The 23,027-nt window shown below is 48.3% G+C and overlaps 1 protein-coding gene and 1 non-coding gene across 5 annotated transcripts; both read left to right on the plus strand.

Annotated features, from left to right (window-relative positions):
• Positions 1–4,801: 4,801 nt before the first annotated feature.
• On the plus strand, positions 4,802–4,904 carry LOC112814148 (U6 spliceosomal RNA). Its single transcript, XR_003205685.1, has one exon. It is a non-coding gene; the product is annotated as a U6 spliceosomal RNA (small nuclear RNA).
• An 8,702-nt stretch (positions 4,905–13,606) lies between these two features.
• GIP (gastric inhibitory polypeptide) lies at positions 13,607–18,675 on the plus strand. Of its 4 annotated transcripts, none has more exons than XM_073883905.1 (7): positions 13,607–13,674; positions 14,354–14,456; positions 15,012–15,071; positions 15,937–16,083; positions 16,651–16,743; positions 17,468–17,569; positions 18,455–18,675. In XM_073883905.1, exons 2-7 carry the CDS (start codon positions 14,371–14,373, stop codon positions 18,462–18,464), a joined length of 498 nt encoding a protein of 165 aa, XP_073740006.1. In that variant the 5' UTR covers positions 13,607–13,674; positions 14,354–14,370; the 3' UTR covers positions 18,465–18,675. The 4 variants fall into 4 exon arrangements, with proteins under 4 accessions (XP_073740006.1, XP_025714972.1, XP_073740007.1 ...); XM_073883906.1 differs by lacking the exon at positions 13,607–13,674 and adding an exon at positions 13,679–13,801; XM_025859187.2 differs by lacking the exon at positions 15,012–15,071.
• The last annotated feature ends 4,352 nt before the right edge of the window (positions 18,676–23,027 follow it).

Consider the following 23,027-nt stretch of genomic DNA (forward strand, 5'->3'; position numbering starts at 1 on the left):
AGAAGCTTAACGACTGAACCACCCAGGTGCCCCTAAAATTAAAAATTGTAAGTATTTATTTTTAAAGATTTATTTATTTGCGAGAGAGAGAGCAAGCAGGAGGGGCAGAGGGAGAGGGAGAAAGAAGAATCCCAAGCAGACTCCCCGCTGTGCACAGAACCGGACCTCGGGGCTCCATCCCAGGACCCCGAGATCACAACCTGAGCTGAAATCAAGAGTCAGCAGGTCAAACAACTGAGCCACCCACGCGCCCCTGTGTTATGTATACTTTACCGTTTTTTAAAGATTTTATTTATTTATTAGAGAGAGAAAACAAGCACGCTTGCAACTGGGGGGGCAGAGGGAGAAGCGGGACTCCCCACTGAGCAGGGAGCCCGACCTTTGCCATGATTTTTTTTAATACCATGATTTTTAAAAACAAAAATTTTAGCCTTTTCTAAATGTCACAACAAAAAAACTGAACAAAGATGTTATTTATCACTGTTAAGGAAAAAAAAACTGTTAGCAATATGAATGCTTACAAATAGGGAAATCTTCAAATAACTTCAGACATAGGGGCACCTGGGTGGCTCAGTCATTAAGCATCTGCCTTCGGCTCAGGTCATGGTCCCAGGGTCCTGGGATCGAGCCCCGCATCAGGCTCCCTGCTCCGCAGGAAGCCTGCTTCTCCCTCTCCCACTCCACCTGCTTATGTTCCCTCTCTCAGTGTCTCTCTCTGTCAAATAAATAAATAAAATCTTAAAAAAAAAAAAATTATGTCCAGGGACACCGGGGTGGCTCAGTTGGTTAAGTGTCTGCCTTCGGCTCAGGTCGTGATCCTGGGGTCCTGGGATCAAGCCCCTCATCGAGCTCCCTGCTCAGTGGGGAACCTGCTTCTCCCTCTCTCTCTGCCCCTCCCCCCACTTGTGCACAAGCACGCTCTCTCTCGCTCTCTCTCGCAAAAGTAAATAAATAGATAAAAATCCTTAAAAAAAATTATGTCCGAAAGGGGTTTAGAAAAACTTAGGGGAAGTTTATAAAAAAAAAAAATGCACGTCACAAAATTTAGTATTTGTGCTCATATAGTCTGTATGATTGGAACAATCTTAACAACAATGACAAAAGCTACATGTACATTAAAGGCTAGAAATTACCTTACAGAAACTCTTGCATATGGATACCCAGAATGTGTACAAGAATATTCATAGCAGCATTGCTTACAATAACAAAACCTAGAAACCCTACAAATGTCCATCTCCAAGGAGAATGGATAAGCAAAGCTGGGTATCGTCCTACAGTGGAATTTGGGGGCAATCACAATAAAGGAACTTCTGCAATGTGTATCAACGTGAGTGAATTTCACAATTCTGACCAATAAACAAAAAGAAAAACCCAGAGACTGAAGAATATGCACATAATGGTTCTGCTTATAGAAGTTCAAGAATATGCAAAAGTAGGCGCCTGGGTGGCTCAGATGGTTAAGCGTCTGCCTTCGGCTCAGGTCATGATCCCAGGGTCCTGGGATCGAGTCCCGCATCGGGCTCCCTGCTCCTTGGGAGCCTGCTTCTCCTTCTGCTTCTCTCCCTCTCTCTCTCCCTCTGTCTCTCATGAATAAATAAATAAAATCTTAAAAAAAAAAAGAATATGCAAAAGTAACATTGTGTTGTTTAGGGACGCATCCAGAAGTTGAACTTTAAAGAAAAGAGCCCTGCAACTGCTAGGCAGCTTTTTAACCACCTTGGAGCCCTATCCCAAACCATGGACCAAATGGAAACAATAAAGCTTTCCGCAGAAAAAAGGAAAGGAAAAGAAAGGACAAGTATGATAAACAAAATTCCAGAATGTGGTTAATTCTGGGAAGTAGCATAGGGATGATTGTGGAGGGGCTCACAGGGCACTTCAAAGACACTGGGGTTGGATGTTCTAGTTCTCAATCTGAGCAGTAGCTACACAAGTGTTTTATTATTTATTCTTTTAAACTGTACATGTATGGTTTACATTATCTTTCTTAAATATACATATTTCATAACAAAAATTAATTGAAATAATAAAAAGTCTGGAAAACACTGTTAATAATAACTCTCTGATTTTGAGAAGATTAGTGGATTTCCCTCTATTCCTGTCTGTTTCTCTCTCCCTTTCTCTCTCCCCATTTCTCTCTCTCTTGACTCTACTATATTTTTCAAGATTTCTAGACTATTATGTTTTTATAACACTTAAAAAAAAGTCAAATGGATATTCAAATGAGTCATCCTGGAATACCTTTACAAACCACATAGGGAATAGTTTTGGATCATCCATTCTTCCAAGATTTGAGGCAGCCAGAAATCTCCTTCCATTAGTGACCAGGGTTGAGGGTTAACTGCAACTCACCCTGATCAATCACGGATGTGGCTTGACTTTAGCTAAAGGTCTGATTAATTATACATGTATTCATAATAAACTGAGATGGTGTGTACTGAAACTCAGGACCAGCATGGTAAACAGGAACCAAGCACTCAGATTCACACCTGCCCAGTCTGTCCGGGATCTTGCAGATATTCTGCTCCTTTCAACTCCCATGCATGAGCATTTTTGTTTTCATGCACATTCACTGGAAACCTCTAAGGTTGCAGCCCATTTCTGCCTCATCAGTCTGGGAGTTTCTTGTGAGATCACGCCTTTCAGCACACTGGAAACCTCAGGGCAGAATCCATGTTGTTTCCTTTCTCGAAGTGAGCCGTTTCCATTATGTTCATCAACTCAGATCTCCTTTATTATTTTTCCATGAGCCCAGTGTTTTGAAAAATGTTGCCTATCAAAAAATTCCAATGACCAAGTAATAAATTGTTCTCAGAGTGAGTGGCTAAGCAGAGCTTCTACATAAGTGGCAAGAAGTTATACTATTCCCACCAAAAGTAAAGGGACTTGGAATTGGAATTTGTCCATACAGCCTTGCCTGGAGCAGGTGTCTGATTTGCATGAGATATCCTAACTGACTGAAAATAGTTTATGGATACTACTGTGCCCATTACACCTTCTTTCCTTCCTTCTTAGATCCCGGATCTGGGGAGCCTAGGGTTAGAGAAACATTCCTTAGGACCAGCTTTCCCGGTTCCAGCGCTATGCCCAGGAGAAGAGCAGAAAAGAAAAGAAAAGAAAAGAGAGAGGATGTTGTAAAATGTGGTAAACACCTAAGGTGGGTAGCTTCATGGTTTCTACTTTGTAGTCAACTATGCCACGGATAAGCAGCAAAACCAGGATTCCAGCCTGATTGTCCTGGATCCCAAGTCCTTGTTCCTGCCCTTATATAAGTGCAGCATTTAAAAATCCTAGTGCATGGAGCGCCTGGCTGGCTTGGTCCATGGAGCATGCAACTCTTGATCTTCTTAAAACATAAATAAATAAAAATTCTAGTACAACCCACACATATATCACAATCTATTTATTTATTTAGACTTTTTATTTTATTTTTTTATTTATTTGACAGAGAGAGAGAGCAAGCACAAGCAGGGGGAGCAACAGAGGGAGAGGGAGAAGCAGGCTTCCAGCTGAGCAGGGAGCCCGACATGGGGCTCAATCCCAGGACCTTGGGATCATGACCTGAGCGGAAGGCAGATGCTTAACCTACTGAGCCACCCAGGAGCCCCACAATTTAATTTTTTTTAAGATTTATTTATTTATTTGAGAGAGAGATAGCAGGGGGAGGTGCAGAGGGAGAGAGAGAATCTCAAGCAGACTCCTCGCTGAGTGCAGAGCCCAACATAGGGCTCAATCCCAGGACCCTGAGATCATGACCTGAGCAAATCAAGAGTCAGACACTTAACCGCCTGAGCCACCCAGGCGCCCCTATCACAATTTATTTTATGCAGAGGTGTAAAGATAACTCAACAGAGAAAGGATACTCTTTTCAACAAATACTGTTGAAACAATTGGATATTTAAATGCAAAAAATAAATTTCCTTCCACATCCCATCCTATATACAAAAATTAACTCAATCATGTACTTTAATCATTTGAGTCATATAACTAACTGTAAAGCCAAAAGCTATAAGGCTTCTAGGAGAAAACCTTTGTGACCTTGAGTTAGGCAAAGATATCTTAGATATGCCACCAAAAGCAAAATTCAAAAAGCCAAATTGATTAATAGGACTTTATCAAAATTTCAAAAAGAACAAAAAAAAAAACCCCTCTTGCCTCTAGAAGGTAACCATTAAGAGAATGAAAAGATGAGCCACAGACTGGGAGAAAAGTATTTTGTAAATCATGCATCTCATAAAGGACTTTTATCCAAAATATGTAAAGAACTCTCAAAATTCAATATCAAGGGCGCCTGGGTGGCTCAGTTGGTTAAGCGACTGCCTTCGGCTCAGGTCATGATCCCAGAGTCCTGGGATCGAGTCCCACATCAGGCTCCCAGCTCAGTGGGGAGCCTGCTTCTCCCTCTGACTCTCTCCCCTCTCATGCTGTTTCTCTCTTGCTCTCTCTCTAATAAATAAATTTTAAAAATCTTAAAAAAAAATTCAATATCAAGAACACAAACAAGCCTCTACCCCCGAAATGGGTGAAAAATGTGAACAAACATTTCACACGTCAAATGTTATAACCACTTCAGAAAACAGTTTGGCAGTGTTCACTGCAGCTGTGCATACATTAAAATTGGAATGATACTGGGGCGCCTGGGGGGCTCAGTCGTTCAGCGTCTGCCTTCGGCTCAGGCCATGGTCCCACGGTCCTGGGATCGAGCCCCGCATCGGGCTCCCTGCTCGGCGGGAAGCCTGCTTCTCCCTCTCCCACTCCCCCTGCTTGTGTTCCCTCTCTCACTGTGTCTCTCTCTGTCAAATAAATAAATAAAATATTTTTAAAAAATTGGAATGATGCAGAAGAGATTAGCACGGCTCCTGCATGAAGGTGACACACAAATTCGTGAAGCGTTCCCTATTTTTGATGCAGTTGATGTGTGATAACGTGGACTTGTGAACATTAACAGTGGACGTCAACTGTCACATTGTACAAAATCTCTGAAGTATAATTAAAAGTTTTTATTGAGCCCCTGGGAAAAAAAGAAAAGAAAACAGTTTGGCAGTTTCTTAAGAAGTTAAACATATCCCAATCCTCAGTATTTACTCAAGAAAAAGGAAAGCATATGTCCATAAAACAACTTGTCCACAAATGTTCACAGCAGCTTTATTTGTAATAGCAAAAACTTGAACAACCTAAATGTCCATCAACAGGTAAATTGATAAGCAAACTGTAATATATTCATATGATAGAAGAATCTTTCTCAGCAATAAAAAAAGAACAGACTATTGCTCATGCTACAACTGAATCTCAAAATCAGTATGCTGAATGAAAGAAACCAGACAAAAAAGAATACATACTGTATGATTCCATTTGTATAAAAGTTTAGAAAATACAAACTAATCTATAGTAACAGAAAGCAGGTCAGCGGTTGGAAGAGGTGAGCAGGAGAGAAAGGGCTCAAGGAAATTTCGGGGGATGGTAGATATGTTCACTACTTTATTTTTTAATTTTTTTTTTTAAGTAGGCACAGAGCTTGAAATCACAGCCCTAAGATCAAGACCTGAGCAGAGAGCAAGACTCGGTCACTCAATGACTGCATAACCCAGGTGCCCCAATTTTTTTAAGTAAGCTCTCTGCCCAACATGGGGCTTGAACTCACTACCCCAAGATCAGGAGGTGCATGCTCTACCTGCTGAGCTAGTCAGGTGTCTCAATATTCGCTACTTTGATTGTAATGATGGTTTCATGGGAGAAGACATATGTTAAAACATCAATTATACACTTTACATTAAATATGTGCAGTTAATTATGTGTCAGTTATACCTTGATAATGCTGTTTTTAAAAAACTCTAGGGGCACCTGGGTGGCTCAGTCGTTAAGCGTCTGCCTTCGGCTCAGGTCATGATCCCAGGGTCCTGGGATCGAGCCCCACATCGGGCTCCTTGCTCAGCAGGAAGTCTGCTTCTCCCTCTCCCTCTCCCACTCCTGCTTATGTTCCCTCTCTCGCTGTGTCTCTCTCTGTCAAATAAATAAATAAATCTTTAAAAAATAAAATAAAATAAAAACCTTTATACCGTGGAGGGAGTGGTGAATTGGAAAATAACCATTTTCCATCATCGTAGTGAAGACGGGTTCACTTCTTCAAGCAAGAATCAATGGTCATGAGGAGCCTGGGTGGCTCAGTCAGTTAAGTGTCTGCCTTCAGCCCAGGTCTTGATATCGGGGTCCTGGGATTCAGCCCGTTGGCCTCCCTGCTCTGCCGGGAGTCTGCTTCTCCCTCTCCCTCTGCCTCTCCCCCTACTCCCGTGCTCATGCTCTCTCTCTCTCTCTCTGAAATAAATAAACAAAATCTTTAAAAAAAAAGGATCAATGGTTATTAAATAAATCTGAGGATGGGGAAGTCTGATGAGGAAGGGGGTATTTACATTGTCTTAAAGTGTCTCCCTGTCAATTGCTTATTAATTAAAGGAGAAAAATAGTAACTATACAGTAGAAAAATCCAACAAAACTTTGGGTAGCCAAAATTATCATCAATCATGGGCAGGTAGACATCTTGTGCCTCCAGGTGCAATACCTTGAAAAGGACACACTAATTTTTATATGGTATTCTGGCCACCAGGCAAAACCTGAATGTAATAGGGAAGAAAGAGCAGACCAAGCCAAATTAAGAAACATTCGATAACATAACTGGCCTGTACCCTCAAAAATGTCAATGTAGGGGCCCCTGGGTGGCTCAGTCAGCTAAACATCTGCCTTTGACTCAGGTCATGATCTCAGGGTCTTGGGATCCTGCACTGGGCTCCCTGCTCAGTGGGGAGTCTGCTTCTTCTTCCTCTGCCCCTCCCTGCCCCTCTGCTCATGCTCTCTCTCTCCCTCTCTCTCAAACAAATAGTCTTTTATTTTTTTAAGTCAGTATCATGCAAGACAAAGAAAGGCTGAGAGAGAAACTGTTAAAGGAAAATAAGAGACATGACAAATGCAATACGTGGTCCTGGACTGAATCTGATAAAGAAGGGGAAATACCCCAAAAGAAATTATTGGGACAATTGAAAAACTTGTAATATGGACTATATGCTTTATATCAATGTTAAACTTCTTGAATTTCATCATTGTACTTATTGCGGTTATGTGTGTGAATCTCCCTGTTCTTAGGAAATATACATGGGGCAGCAGCTCTTTCTGCCCATTGGTCCCGTCCCTGTGCTTTAATAAAATCACCTTTCTGCACACACGCACACACAAAAGGAAATATACATGAAAATATGAAGTGGTAAAGGAACATAATGCATATAATTGACTTGCATGTGTTTATAAGATAATGGAATGATAGAACAAAGTGGCAAAATGCTAAAAATCGGTGTATCTGTGGGTAATTGGTGTATCTGTATTACTTTTGCAAGTTCCCTGTAAGTTTTAAATTATTTTATTTATTTATTTATTTATTTATTTATTTATTTATTTTTTTAAGATTTTATTTATTTATTTGACAGAGAGAGACACAGCGAGAGAGGGAACACAAGCAGGAGGTGTGGGAGGGGGAGAAGCAAGCTCCTGCAGAGCAGGGAGCCCGATGCGGGGCTCAATCCCAGGACCCTGGGAACATGACCTGAGCCGAAGGCAGCCGCTTAACCGACTGAGCCACCCAGTCGCCCTTATTTATTTTTTTTAAAGATTTTTTATTTATTTGAGAGAGAGAGAATGAGAGATAGAGAGCACGAGAGGGAAGAGGGTCAGAGGGAGAAGCAGACTCCCTGCTGAGCAGGGAGCCCGATGCGGGACTCGATCCCGGGACCCTGGGATCATGACCTGAGCCGAAGGCCGTCGCTTAACCAACTGAGCCACCCAGGTGCCCAGTTTTAAATTATTTTAAAATGAAAGCTTTAAAAAATCTCCAGGCTAATGACATCAGAGTCTCTGGGAATGGTGCTGAGGCACTGGGATTTTATTTTATTTTATTTTATTTTATTTTATTTTATTTTTAAGTAGGCACCACTCCCAATGTGGGGCTCAAACTCACAACCCTGAGATCAAGAGTCGCATGCTCTACTTACTGAGCCAGTCAGGTACCCCAAACCATTGGGGATTTTAAAAAGCTTTCCAGGCCAGGGTGCCAGATATGGCAAGTAACAGTACAAGATGTGCAGTTAAATTTGAATTTCAGATAAACAACAAGTTAAAAACATTTTTTAAAAGATTTTATTTATGAGAGAGAGAAAGAGAATGACCAGAGGAGGGGCAAGGGAGGGGGAAAAGCAGACTCCACTGAGTGTAGTCTGACAACAGGAGTGGGGGGGCTGGGTCCTAGTACCTCCAGATCATGACTTGAGTCAGATGCTTAACTGACTGAGCCACCCAGGTGCCCCTAAAAACATTTTTTTTTTTTTTTTTTTTTAGTATAAGTATGCCGCATGCAGTATTTTCTGCCTAACTAGCAAGGACTGTCTTAGAATACAACTCATTTTGATATCTGTACTCTGCTGGTCTTTGTAGAATATTAGAGAAATTTCTTGCTTTATCTGTCTTCTGTATACAAAATCGTCTCAATTCTCACTCGTGCAGAGAGAAGGGGACTGAAATAAATATAAGTAGATATTAAATGACCAGAGTTCATGGCGATGAACAGAAATGTCTCATGAATCTAGCACCTTCTGTAATAATAACAATAATGGTCACTATTTTTTAGGGCGGATTATGTATATGGTAGCCAACCTCTAAGGTGGCCCCCAATGATCCCTACCTCCTGGTATTCACAGCCTTGTACAGTCCCTCCCACATCATACCAGGGTTGGTCTATGTGACCAATAGCATAAAGCTGAAGGGATGGTATGTCATTCCTGAATTTCACTTACACTTTCATCTTAGGTGCATGACTTTGCTCTGAGGGAAGAAGTGTGGAGAGGTCCACATGGTGAGGAACTGAAGCCTTCAGCCTACAGTCGTGGAAACAAGGTTGGAAGGTGATCTATAGCCCCAGGCTTCTGAGATTGCAACTCGGCCAACAGCTGACTTCAGCTTCGTGAAGACCCTGAGCTAGAAGCATCCAACTAAGCCACTGGCCAGATTCCCAATCCTCAGAAACTGTGTGAGAGAGTGAATGCTCTGTTGCTTTACACTGCTAAAGTTTGGAGTGATTTGTTACCGAGGGAAAGATCACTAATGTATCAAGATACAATGTAACACAATGTATCTGCTCAGTATACTTGTTTCCCAAACCAATTCTATCTCTCTTTATCTGAGGGGGGGGGCATGAGCATGAATAGGGGGAGGGTAAGAAGGAGAGGGAGAAGTAGAGTCCCCACTGAGCAGGGAACCTGACTCAGGGCTCGATCCCAGGACCCTGAGATCATGACCTGAGCCAAAGGCAGCCACTTAACTGACTGAGCCACCCAGGTGCCCCCCAAATCAATTCTTTGTTGTAGGAACTTTGCACTCCCATTTTACAGAAATGGGAACCGCAGCACAGAAAGAGCAGGTTGCTCTAAATCACCCGCCCCGCTGGTAGCATCAGCGGGTCTGTCTGCACAGCCCTCAGCCCTAACAGGGAATTTCACGAGCCTTCCCCGTACCAGGTAAGGGGCAGAGTCAGCCTGGGTTTGTTTTTTTTTTTTTTTTTAAAGAGAGAGAGAGAGAGAGCACATGAGCATGAGTAGGGGGAGAGGGAAGGGCAAGGGAGAAGCAGACTCCCGGCTGAGCAGGTAGCTGGCTCGCGGGGCTTGGCCCCAGGACCCCAAAATCATGACCTGAGCCTAAGGCAGACGCTTAACCGACTGAGCCACCCAGGTGTCCTAGCCTGGCTTTGTTTTTTCATCTTACCGAATGCTCACCATAGAGTGAGGTGGAGGAGATCATTGTAGAGAATACCCCCCGCCAACACTGGTAGGATGCCTTCAAGTTAACATGACATTATGTCACACTTACCTATGAGGTAGGGAGGACTGATTCTGGTTTTTTTTGGGGGGAAGGGGGAGGCTGTTTGTTTGTTTTTTAAATAGGCTCCATACCCTACGTGGGGCTTGAACTCACCACCTTGAGATCAAGCATCGCATGAGCCAGCCAGATGCCCCCAGATTCTGTTTTCTTATCTCCAATTCAGAGATGGGCAAACTCAAAGCTCAGAGTGGATAAGGGCTTTGCCCAAATCCAAACCTCACCTGGCAGTGGCTGGCGGGAGGAGCTGGGGCTTGAACACCTCCTCCTCCTCCACCCCACAGGCTACTGCCTAGTCTCCTTAAAGAAGGGTGTGGTTGCTGAGGTTGCAGAAGGTCCTCCCCATACCCATTACAGGAAGGGGTGTGTGGTGGGGGGCCTCACTGGGGACCCTGGAAGCTGTCCCCATGCAGGGAAAAGGAAGGGGAAACCCTCTTTTCTCACCCCACCCCTCGTTCCCCTAGGAGGTGCTCCCACAGGACAAAGAAAGGGTCAGGAACGCTACTTTCTCTGGGACGCCCGGCCCTTTGGCCTTTCACCCTAAATGCACCACTAGCTCTTGCCCTCTCTGGAAGTGAGAGCCGTGTGGCCACCCCTCCCGGTTCTGACATTGCCCACAGTTCTCTTCCCATGGATTAGGTCGCATTTACTAACTGCTGAGCTCTTTTCTTGACGAACAAAAGTGGACAAAATATGGACTTTGAACACAGCAAGAGGGTTTGGGGTTAGAACTGAGAGGGGACTTCCAAACTGATTCCTTATAGCAGATGGCCAAGTGAGGTTGTAGGTAGTACCTTCCCGGTTTTTAGTGGAGCGTTTTATTTCTTTATTTTAATTGAAGTGTAGTTGACATATTATATTCGTTGGGGGTAAGTCACATCGTGATTTGACAATTATATACGTTGCAAAATGCTCGCCACCATAAATGTAGTTACCATCTGTCACCATACAAAGTTAGTATAATCTTACTGACTAAGTATATTCTTTCTTAAAGATCCCTCTGAACAGTATCTTGGTCTGAGGGGTATTGGGGCTGATGTGGGCAAAAATGTTTGGGACCACGACTGGGTTTGCGACATGACTGGGGAGGAAAGCTGGAGGTGACCCTTCTAGGAATCCAGGATAGACCCGATGACTCAGCAACGTTTGTCCCTCTGTCTCCCCTGCAGGAGAAGAGTATAAATCTGCCACCTGGTGTAGGAGAGCCCAGAGAGGGATGTCTGCCTTCTGAGTCAGCCGGGGAGCTTGAAGACCAAGTGAACCTCCGAAGCAGAGTCCTCCCCCCCCCCCCCTGCTGCAGCCGGCCCTCTGAGTCACCCTTGCCTGGCGGTGAAGCCGCTGGGCCTGGAATGTCTGCGGTGGCCCTCGGGCTGTGGCGGGGGTGGTGAGTCACCGCTGGGAGCTGGCAGTCAGCAAGCCCCACAGGCTCTTCTGCTGCGCCAGTTCTCATCCTGGAGCCCCGGTCAGAAGTCGGGAGGGTCTGGGAAGCAGGACCCCGGGGTTCTCGGGCAACAATACTGCCATCGTCCCTTCCTGGGCTGCCTTCCACGTGTCCTGGACGCCCCTTGTGCACCCCCACTCTCTCCACCTGTCTGGGCCACTGGCCTTTGTATCTAGGCTTCCTCTTGGTTTCCCACCCCCTGGGACCTCTCTGACCCTTCACATCCTGGAAATCCGCCCCAGTGGACTGAGGGTCTACCAGAGCCCCCTCCCTGTCCCCACCCCTGCACACTAGGGCACTTCTCATGGTGCAGACAGGCTGGTGGAGTTGCCAGTGGATTTACTGAACTATTTTGATCAAGTCCAGCAGGCCCTTCCGATCCCTAGAAACTTCAGAAGGCCGTCTTTTCCATTCCCCAGCCTCCTGAGACGCTCTGGGGGTGGGGGCTGTGGGCTCCCCTGAGCATCTGGCATCTTCTCTGATCTCCTCCCCTGACCCTCCCCACATTCCTTCCTCTCCCCGGGCCCAGGCTACATTTTCCCTGGTGTGTCCACCGCAGGGCCTGAGAGCCAAAGATCAGAGGGAAACAGGTTGGGGGGCTGCTGAAAGGTCCACTCCAAGAGGGGGTGGGCTGAGAATTTGAAGCAACAAAACTGGCCTTCAGAGCAGCCTGCCCCCAAAACAAATCCCCAGAGCACCAGACAGGCACTCAGGGACCCATTCCAGAACCTTCTTGACTCTGGTCTGGCATCAGACCTAGGGTTTCCAGGGAATGATGTACACCCTTCTTGGATAACCTTGTGCCTCCAGGCAGGGGTGCCCAGGTCTTGACACAAACACTTCTAAGCCCATTAACTGTTGCTCAACAGGAAGCAGGATCACAAACACCCCCGCATCCCGTTTGGAGGCCAAATCTGAAATGACGTCTAATCACTGCCCGTGGATAGCCAGGAGATGGAATTTGGAGAGCTTGCCCGGAGAGAAGTTTTTCTAGACGGTGAAAAATGGGTGGTGGGCGGGCGAGGTTTCTAGGAAGCAGAGGTGAATTGCCCCCCTGATCCAGCGACCTCTCATCCCACACAAGCACTTAATTTCATGCTGGAGCTGCTTCCTGGCCCCAGAGTTCACCTGGTAAGTGGACTTTATTAGACCCTGGAGCTAATAAGCAGAGCATGAGCTTGGTTGTTGCTGGTTCAGAGTACTCCGGTGAGTGGAGAACGAAGAGCCTGGGAAGGCGGCCTTGGGGGTCAGCCCAAAGTGCAGCTTCCGCCCTGCCCCTTCTAGACTGAGCCCTGAGGACAGAGGCGTGTACTAAGCGCTTGGACAAAGGCAGACGCAGTACTTTGAGGAGTCTCCAGTCTAAGGGACAGACATGGCTCTTAGCCTCCAGAAGCTTACGTAGGATGGGGAACGATAGCCCCCCTGGTTCACACTCCTGATCTCAGAGAGCCCCCAGTCTGATCCGGGAGACAAAGCCCCCATGCTGGAGAGCCCCCAGCCTGAGAGGCACAGCATGACCTCAGGGTCCCCCAGTCCATTGGCACAGACAAGTCCACATTGGGTGTCATAAACCTTTACAGATAGAATTGTAGCTGCCCACCTTCCTTCGAGTTCCCCAGGGGTAAGTACTTCTTCCCCCCGCTCTATCCTGCCCCTATGCAGAAAGGCAGCTTGACTGCAAGTTCTCGGTTCCCAGCTACCCCAGGAAACACCCGTCCTTCATGGTCCCTCAACCCTCTCACTCCCCAGCCCTTTCCCCAGCCGGCTGGGATACCCCCCCCCCCAGATTTCGCAGTGGGGACATCGCCTCAGTGCCAAAGCTGTGGGCCACTGTCCCGAGCTGGGTTTCCAATGACTGTGCCTCACTCTTCGGACCCAGGGGCAGCCCCTTGCCTGTGGGAGCAGTCCTACCCCAGCTAGGGCCACCCGATCTAAGGCACCCTTTCTAACTGAGGACACCTCTAAAGGAAGTAGGGCTAGAAGAATCCGGGGCCCCATGCTCAGAAGGGAGGAGGGGGGGAGAAGAAAGGGGACACTTAAAGTGGCCTACCCCCCGGGCAACTGGAGATACCCAAATGTTAATCATCGATTAGCACAGTTCAGGTGGAAAGGGCAACTTTATTACGCGTAAAATGGACTTAACGTGGCGGGAGCTGTGGACCTAATTTCTTGAGATAAGGTGCTTTTAGGCTAATCAGCAGGCCTGTGATGCCTGGATATAAAGGAGCTACAGCAGACTTTCTTGAGACAGGCTCCAAAGGACCAGAAGGTAGGAGGAAGAAACCCCTGCCCTGTCCTTCTGGAAGAGCCGGAAAGGAAGCCGGGTAAGGGAGAGGCTGGGACAGAGGACGGCTGGAGGGGATACTGGAGAGCCAATCTGCGTGAGAAATAAGAAGGCAGCTCTCAGCATTCCTGTAACACCCGGGTGACAAAGGCAGGAGGACAAACGAGGTCTGGGCCCATTTCATCACCCCAGGGGGTCTTCAGTAGGGGTGAAGAGCAGTAAGGAACCCTCCTCCCAAGCCCTGAACACCAAAGCTAGACCTAGACATGTTTGGGCTGCCGGACCTCGTCTTCCCGCAGGGGCACCCTGGAAAGAGCCTCCCTGAGTAGAGAGAGTGAGGCCCGAGAAGGAGAGGATGGAATGGTCTTACTTGTGGCTTTCACTTGGGGCAAGAGGACTGTGATGGTTTAGGTGACCTCCAGTCCGACAGCTGGAAGGCGGGCTGCTATGGACCCTGGAGGCTCTAAGGGGAGACTCGCCAAACCACATGCCGGTGAGGTCCAGCCACCGGAGCCGGGAAGGGGGCTGGCAGGCCCACGGGTCTTGGCTGCTTTCTTCTGCCTGGGCCCTTCCCCCCACTGCCCTCGTCCAGAGCTCAGGGCCCCCAGCTTGCAGAACCCACACATGCTCTGAGGCGTCAGCGGGACACGGCCGGCCATGCTGACTATCCATGAGAACGGGGCTTCCCTCAGCCCGGTCCCTTTTCTCTCTTTGCTCAGGAAATCACCCTTGGAAGATGGTGGCCGGGAAGATCTTCGGTCTCCTGCTGGCGTCCCTGCTCCTGGCAGTGGTGCTAGGAGAGAAGGCGGAGGGTCACTCCAGGTAGGGCTGCAGGAGAGGGGTCGGGCACAAGGGAGGATGACCTGGTTCTGGTTCTCCAGGGGAGAGGTGGGAAAGGGAGGGGTCCCAGGCCAAGGGGAAAGAAGGCGGAGGGGAAAACCGGCCAGCGCCTGTGTGCAGAGTGAGGGCCGAACCCGAGAGCATTTATTATGAGCTACTGTTGCCACAGGAGAGACTGTGGTTAGATCTCTGGAAGGACTTCTCAGTGGCTAAGTGTCTGAAGTAGATGACAGTATCTCCCTTCCTAAGGAAAGCCTTAACCATTCATTCCTGTGTGCATTCGATCAAATTGTGGAGAGGGCCCCCTGCGCGCCAGCCACAGGAGATACATTAGTGCTGAGTGGTCCACATGTTCCTCGTGGAACACATGGGCCCAGGGGAAAACAAAGAACCACCTAGGCGAGTTGCAAACTGTCCTGAGCACTTTGGATTTGGGGGGAGCGAGCAGAGTGTCATGAACACATGGAGCAGGGGGCTCTGTGCTCTGGAGGGCCGAGAGAGACTTGTCTGAGTAAAGATCTGCCCTGTTGGATGCAGGAACCAGCCATGTGGTCCATCCCTTGCATCCTGTAGATGGGAGGCACGGCCGTCAGACGGGTACGAAGAAGGGCAACATCTTGTAGAGGTTGCGAACTTAGACCTGGGCCCGGACCGCCTGAGGTTAAATCCTGGATCTGCCACCTAAGAGATGTGCTAGATGAATCTCTCTGCCCCTTAGTTTCCTTGATCACAAAAAGGGTGTAGAAATAGTGTCTACTTCCTAGGGGTGACTAGGGTCAAATGAGTCTGTCTGTCTAGTAAAGGGCTTACAGAGAACCTGCCACACAGTGAGGGCCATTATGGAGGAGTTCACTCTTTTTTTTTTAATAATTTTTTATTGTTATGTTAATCACCATACATTACATCATTAGTTTTTGATGTAGTGTTCCATGATTCATTGTTTGTGCATAACACCCAGTGCTCCATGCAGAACGTGCCCTCTTTAATACCCATCACCAGGATAACCCATCCCCCCACCCCCCTCCCCTCTAGAACCCTCAGTTTGTTTTTCAGAGTCCATCGTCTCTAATGGTTTGTCTCCAGAGGAGCTCACTCTTGTTCCTATCGACTGGGAACAAAGCCTTGAATCGGGGTGGGCCAGGCAAGAGAAGCAAAGGAGGGAACTGAGATCAGTCCTTCGGGATGAGGGGGACCCCTGATCCCTCTTTGCCCTGAAGCCAGAGTCACACTCACCAAGGATGCAGGAAGAGGGTTCTAGAGCTGAGGATAAAGTCCCAGGGCCTTGATGGATAGACAAGAGGGGTCTGCATAAAAACGGACTCCCAAGAAACAGGGGCGTTTTTCTCTGACACTGGCCTCCTGTCGGTGACAATCATTTGCCCCTGCACTGTGATTCCCCTCACCCTCTGCCCCTCCTGCATTGTCCTGGCTTCTCTCTCTCTCTCCTCTCCCTGCCCCTCAGAGGCCACGCTAAGGTCAGTGGCTCCCGACCTCGAGGCCCCAGGTATGCTGAGGGGACCTTCATCAGTGACTACAGTATCGCCATGGACAAGGTCCGCCAACAAGACTTTGTGAACTGGCTGCTGGCGCAGAAGGGGAAGAAGAACAAGTGAGTTGAAGCACACGCTCCCTCCTGAGCCCGGGGCTGGCTGTACCTCCGTGCACACTGGAGGCGACGCAGGCCACGCGGGCCGGCGCCTCCCAGCCCCACATGGTGCCTTTCACTGAGGCACTGATGGTGAGCTGGGCGACACGGTGGCCCTGATTGGGGCTCAGGCAACTGCTCGGTGGGGGGGGGGGGCAAGGCAATTTTCCACTCCTTTTCTTCTAAGGAGAGGGATCAGGGAAGAGGTAGGGGCTCCCAGAGGAGCCCCACGGGGCTGGAGACGAAGGCAGAGGGAACTGAGATGCTGCTGGCAGTGGTGGCCACTGCGGACTTGGTCCTTCTTCCTTCTCTCGGCCAAGTCTCTTACCTCGCGCTGGCTGCTCGGTCGGCATGGTGGTAGATGCTGAAAGGGCGGACAGTGGCAGCTGAGGACAAGCAGTGGGGCTGTTGAATGGAGAAAGAGGTTCGCTCTGCAGCTTGGGTTAAGGTCCCGAAAGATCAGAGCCTTTGGACTGGAGAACATCTGGAACCTCCCCAGTCCCACCTACTCCCGCGTCTTTACCTTACCAGCTGGAAACACAACATCACCCAGAGGGAGGCCGCTGGGGCCCTGGAGCTGGCCCATCAATCTAACAGGAAGGAGGAGGCGAGGGAGCAGCAGGGGTGAGTCAGCCCACAAGGGAAGGGGTGGGGGCAGGGCCTCATTGTTCCCTCTCCCAGACCCCAGAGCAGGGCAAGGCCCCAGATAAGCATCCCCCTCCACTCCCAGTTCAGAGAGGGGTCTTTGAGAAACTCCTGGAGGCCAGCCCAGGCTGAAGGGAGAAGCCGAGGAGGAACAGGGGCTGGGGTCCTAGGAGGGGTTTGGGACCAGAGTCCCTAAGATTGATGACTTTAGCGTGAAGAATCACAGAGTCAAGGAGAGGGGCAGCGAAAGAGACGTCAGGGAGACCTCAGGAACTGGCTTCCCCACTTCTCCCCGACAGACCTCAGGAAGGATGTTTGAGGAACAGGGACCCTTTGAAGGCCAGTCCCTTGGCATCAGTTACCCCCTATCTGAGGAAGCTGAGGAATCTGTGGACCATTCTAAAGAGTGAATGTCCGCAAAGTAATCTCCTGGGTTTGGGGGGATGCATTCGGGGATGCTCGCAGAGGTGGACGGGTGGGGGTTCTCCCACCTGAATTCTGTTCCGCGTTGCCTGTGCTGAAGAGCCCCTGTTCCCCTGGCCCATAGATCGGGGTGGAGCTCTGCAAGCTGAGATAAGGAGAGGCAGCTGTGTTGACTCCCTCCCCCCAACCCAGCTGCCCTGTGGAGTCCCAGGCCCTGTATTTACTCACTCCGGGTGGGGCCCAGGCTCAAACAGCCGGCCTGAGGCTTTCTCCTTGGCAGCTCTCTACCCAGGAAGGCCAGTGATGAAGATTTGCTCAAGGATTTACTGATTCGAGAGCTGCTGGCCTGGATGGTGGATCAGATGGAAGTCAGCAGGCTCAGGTGGGGCTGTCTGGTGGCTTTGGGTGTCTTGCGTAGTGCTTACAAGCTTGAGCTTTGGGGCTGGACATGGGTTCGGATCGGCACCCCAGCACGTGCTAGCAAACTAATAAGCCTCTCTGAACCTCAGTGTTGTCATGAAAACAAGGCTTATTCAGACCACTTCGTGGGATTGTTGTCAGGTTTAAATAAGATAATCCGAGGAAAGAGCTGAGAGCAACCCGGGAGGAGTGAGTTCAGTAATGTCGGCCGTTGTCATTACTGCTTGCACTTGGGTCTCCTCAGCCGGGTGGGAGGCTGCACTCACCTCCCTTGCCCACCTGAGCTAAGCTGCCCATCTTGGTCTCAGCTCTCCCTCTGTACCCTTGTCCCATGGCCCCTGGAGCTGGAGGTATGTTGCCCGTCTATAGCCATCATTGGTCTCATTGGTCCTGGAATCCATCTCACCAGCCAGGAAGCCCTTTAATCTATTATGTCCCAGAAACAAGGGATGGCTAAATACCACGAAGGGGTCCATCTACCTAAAGGGGGAAACAGAACACTCATTCAAGATGCAGACACCAAGGCTTGGAAACCAAAACACATTTTCAGACTTTGCTGCAGGCGAGCTAGGGAGGGATGGAGGGAGCAGATCTGGGACGGCTTCCTGCAGAGAGTGGGAAGGGAAAGAGGAACGTGGCCAGAACCATGGAGGAGAGTATGAGAAATTCTCCATAGACAGGTGGGTGCTTTTCAGAATTATTTTGCTTACTTATAATTAAAAAGGTAATTGGGAGGTAGGAGCAGCTGAACCATGGCTGGGCGCCAGGATGAGTTTACTTTGCTGATTCCAAGTAGATAATGACTCTCCTCTCCAACCACTTCCCCTCCTCTTTCCACTCTCCCCAGATTTCAGTGACTCAGACCAAACCCAGCTGGGGCCTGGACTCTGCCCTTCGCTCACTCAGGACTCAGCTCCATTCCAGGGTACCTAAGAGAAGCCAAACCAATCAAGTTTAAGCTGAAATAAATCCTTGTGCCCATTGTCAAAACTTGCTCAAATGTCTATTTGAGCACTGTTAATGTACGTGTGTCTGTGTGTTTGCATGCCACCCAACGAAAACGAGATATGGCTCCTACCTGCATCTGTAATTCATCTATTTACAAACACTTATTGGAAAGTTAACATGGGCAGGGGCTGTGCTAACTACTGGGAATACGGCGGTCAAGGAAATGGGCACAGTCCCTCTCCCCGAGGAATTCATAGTCCCATGATAGAGACAGACCTTAACTTAAACACACACACACACACACACACACACACACACACACACACACACATACACATTAATAATCATGTAACATGCTGGGGCGCCTGGATGGCTCAGTCCGTTAAGCCTCCAAATCTTGATTTCCGCTCAGGTCAAGGTCTCAGGGTCATGAGATCAAGCCCTGCCTCTGGCTCTGCATTGGGCATGGAGCCTGCTTAAGATTCTCTCCCTCTCCCTCTGCTTCCCCCCCCCCACAAAAGAAGAATCACATCACATGCTAAGCCATGTGAAGAAAGCCTAGAGAGCTAGGAGAACAGAGCAGCCTCATCGAGATGGAGTGGGGGGGTCTCAGGGCCTCTTGGAGAAAGTGCCATCCAAGCTGAGTGAGATGGCGAGGACAAGACAGCCAAGGGACCGGGGGGCCTCCATGAGTATTACCTCGGTGCTATTCTTACAAAGGAAGCAGGCAATGGGGAGATCAGAACAAACAGAGGCTGGACAGGTGGGCAGAGAAAGGATCTTAAAGGCCGTGTTAAAACTTTTCGGATTTTATCCTCAGAACAGGGGCAGGTTTGAAGAGCTATTTCGTTCCCAAACCATCATGAGTGAGGGTTATATCCCGAGATGAACAGGGATGACAATGGAAAAGGAAGACCAGTTAAGAGAATCCTCCTGCAGGATTCCAGGCTTACCCTAGGGTGGTGGGAGTGGGAGTGAAGGGAAAGGGGCCAACTCAGTTTGTCCAAAAGTCAACACCTTTATCTTCCAGTGTTCAAAGCTCTCCCTCTCCCCTCAGTCCACTGCCTTCTCCCAATGCCTGGTATCCATAGAAGGCAATGTCTCCTCCCCCTTCATGTGGGCTACCTTGCCTAGAATGTCCTCTCTCCCCTTGATCTGGTCATACTTTAGTTGACACGAGTCAAACACACCTCGATTCAAAGACTCAAATCACTTACTAGGTCTGTGACTTGGCAAGTTAGTTCCTCTCTCTGAGTGGGTTTCCTGTCTGTGAAAAGATTTGGAAGTACCTGACTCATAGGGTTGAAGGAAGTATTAATTAAGATAGTGCCTGGCACAAAGTAAATGGTCAATAAAAGTTAACTTTGCTTATCATTTACCCACCTAAACCTCAATTTAAAAATACAAGGGTATTCGTGTTCAATCGGGGAGTGGCAAGCTGGATTGGCTGAAGGGCTGGGCCAGTGGCATAACTGAGCAGAGTGGGGAGGGTATAAGACAATGGGAAGGATCGGGGACTGTGAAAATGGAAGAGACATGCTTTCTGCTGACCGAACAAAACACTTTTGAGAACTGAATTTGCCCGAAGGCTGCCCGTGTGCAATCTCTTCCAGCTCTGACATTTTAGGTTTCCTCTCCTCTAAACTCCTTGCGTTTGGAGAGTGTGTACCACACAATTTAGACCATGCCTTTGCTCAGAAGATAGAGTTTGGCGATTCTCTATGGTGGGACCAGTTGTCTCAGGGATAGTTGGCTCTCTATTTCTGGAGTCTTGGGTGTCTCTGGGGGTGAGCGAATCAGAAAGGGTTATTTAGAATAAATTTGTACAATGTTCTTATTACGGGCCAGGCATTATGCTCAGCTCTTTATAAAGCTCATCTAAAACCTCATCACAGCATTTTAACATACTAGCTGTTAACCACGCACTACACTGCCTCCATGAGGTAGAGAATTAAAGTCCTATGCTCTTAGCCACCCTGTGCCTAAGGCCAGTGAGTCACTTAAAGCAAGTGACAGCATGTGTGATGGTCTGCATTCAGGGTATCCTGGAGCTGAGCGCTTCTGAGAGCCATTGTGAAATTGTCAGGAATTTTGTGAGAAGGTCATAAAATCATTGTTAGCTTGAAATTGGCCATGGCCAGAGTACACCATGGAAACTGACAAATGCTATAAATCAGAGCTCCTCCTTCCCAGCCCAGAGAGGGGGTTGTTAAACATTTACCAGCTCATTACTGGTCAACATACTTTCTCTAAAATTATGAAAGAGAACAAATGTGTCTGAATAAGGGAATGAGCGTGTCTGCTTGAGTGTGGTAACCAGGTGTGTCTCCGGCCAATGTTTGCACCTATAAGAGTGAGTGTGTGTGCATTTGAGGGTATGAATAAATTTGAAGCCATGAGTGTGAGGGATCAGTGCATGTGAGTCAAAGAGTGAGAAATGAGGCAGGTGTGTCTATGTGTGTCAGTCAGGAAAAGACCAGATTTTTGTGTTAGGGAGTGGTGTAGTAAGAATATGAGAATAGGAAGTAAATGTGTATATAAGGGGCCACTTGTTGTTTTGCAGAAAGGCGTGGGTAGGTATATTGAAGGTCAGTGTTTTAGGAGAGGGTGTCTGAAAAGGCTAGTATGAGTTGGAGGAGCAAATTTGTGTCTGGGGAAGTTTGTTTCTAAGGGGACTTAGACTATCTGAACTCAGTGTCTAAGGGTGTATCTGAGGGTGAATCTGAAATAAGACTACAAAAAGAGGAATGATTATTTTAGCCTTGGTCCTTGCATCCGCTAACATTAGATTCTGCTTCAAATAACAGAAAAACACCTGTGTTTTGGTAAGCCAACAGTGGCTTTGGTAAGACAACATTATTTCTTTCTTATAAGCATCCAGAGGCAGGTAGCTCAAGGCTGGTGTACAGCTCTGCTCCATGAAATCCTCAGGTCAGGGACCTGGATCATGGCTCGATAATCCCTCAAGGTCCAAAATGGTGGCTAAATATCCCTGTCACCAATCTCTGATCATATCTTCTTCTAATCCTTTTACTTGAAACCTCTGGTAACATTATTCACATTCGTGCTTTCACCTTGCTGACGATTCTGGATCTGTAGCTCTGCCCAGCTCTTTATGTAGATCGTTATACTAATACATCCAAATGACCGGTGGTCATCTCTCTTGTGATGTCACAGAGACCTCAATTTCAACATGTTCAAAATCACTGTTAATTATTTCCCCAGCTTCATCTTGTGGTCTCAGTCCCTGTTCCCCCACCCCCTTCTCCAAATGGCACAGCCCTGTTTCCCAAGACAGAAAACCAAGCACTTTTTCCTACCCACTCTGTCTCCATCTTACCAGTTTTACCATTCTGCACTCCAAGTATCTTCTGCAACTGTTAATTTCTCTCTACCTCATGGCCACTATCTTAGTTCTAGCTTGCATCATTTCTAGGTTGCTTTGCTATGACTGACTTAAGTCTAGGTTGTCACTTTTTTTTTTTTAAGATTTTATTTATTTGACAAAGAGAGAGGGGGAGAGAGAGAGCGAGAGAGCACAAGTAGGGGGAGCAGCGGAGGGAGAGGGAGAGGGAGAGGGAGAAGCACCCGCCCTGCTGAGCAGGGAGCCCTAATCCTGGCTCCATCCCAGGACGCTGAGATCATGATCTGAGCTGAGAGCAGACGCTTAACGGAATGTGCCATCCAGGCTCCCCATTTGTCACTAACTTTTCTAAAACAAGAATTTGATCTAACAAGTAACAACTTCCTGACTTAAGAATCCTTCATCAGCTCCTTTGTTAGGCTCAATGCTATAGAAAGCACCTATGGAGCTTTCTAAACACACAGATGGCTGATCCCACTCCAAATCTGATGAGTAACAATCATAGCTGACGTTTACTTCTATGTCAGGCACTGCACTAGATGCTACGTTATAGATTTTCTCACTTCATCCCCACAACAACTTCATGAGTAGGTATTACTCTATACCAACTGTGGACACTAGAACACAAGAGATTCAGGATTTTGCCTGAAGTTACTGGACCAGATGCAGTGGAAGTGAGCTATGGAGCCAGGCTATCTAATTCCAAAGTCCAGGTTCTTAAAGTAAGGTCTGGCCTAGTCAGAATCTCAGCGTGTGACTCCAACAGGTAGGCTCCATTAGAGCTGATGGGTTGTGTTTCATGCTCAATTTGGAAGCTTTGCGGCCGACTCAGCGCCTGGCCCAGAGCACGCGGCCGTGAGCACTGGCTGGGAGCCGGAGTTTGGGTGCCGGCGGGCGGCAGCCGCGCTAACACGCGAGGGTCCGAGGCGCCCACGTGGGTGGGGAGCGCGCCGCCGACAACGAGGCCGCGGCTCCGCGTCCGCGCTCGCCCGTCCTCCCGGCCGCAGGGCTTCGCCGAGCTTCTCCACACCCGGCCACCAGAGGAAGGCGGGGCTGCTCTGCCCCGCGGCAGGAAGTCGGCGCGTAGCTTCCGGCGCGCGGAGATGAC

The sequence above is a fragment of the Callorhinus ursinus genome, unplaced genomic scaffold (genome assembly GCF_003265705.2).
Source record: "Callorhinus ursinus isolate GAN/ISIS: 27379988/994484 unplaced genomic scaffold, GSC_fseal_2.0 scaffold52, whole genome shotgun sequence".
NCBI lineage: Eukaryota > Metazoa > Chordata > Mammalia > Carnivora > Otariidae > Callorhinus > Callorhinus ursinus.

Bases quoted from the DNA above. Each gene is read 5' to 3' on its own strand.
- GIP (XM_073883905.1), top strand. From the start codon at position 14,371: ATGGTGGCCGGGAAGATCTTCGGTCTCCTGCTGGCGTCCCTGCTCCTG. The intron at 14,457-15,011 runs GTAGGGCTGCAG...TGTTGGATGCAG, and splicing joins AAGGCGGAGGGTCACTCCAG to GAACCAGCCATGTGGTCCAT. The intron at 16,084-16,650 runs GTGAGTTGAAGC...TTACCTTACCAG, and splicing joins CAGAAGGGGAAGAAGAACAA to CTGGAAACACAACATCACCC.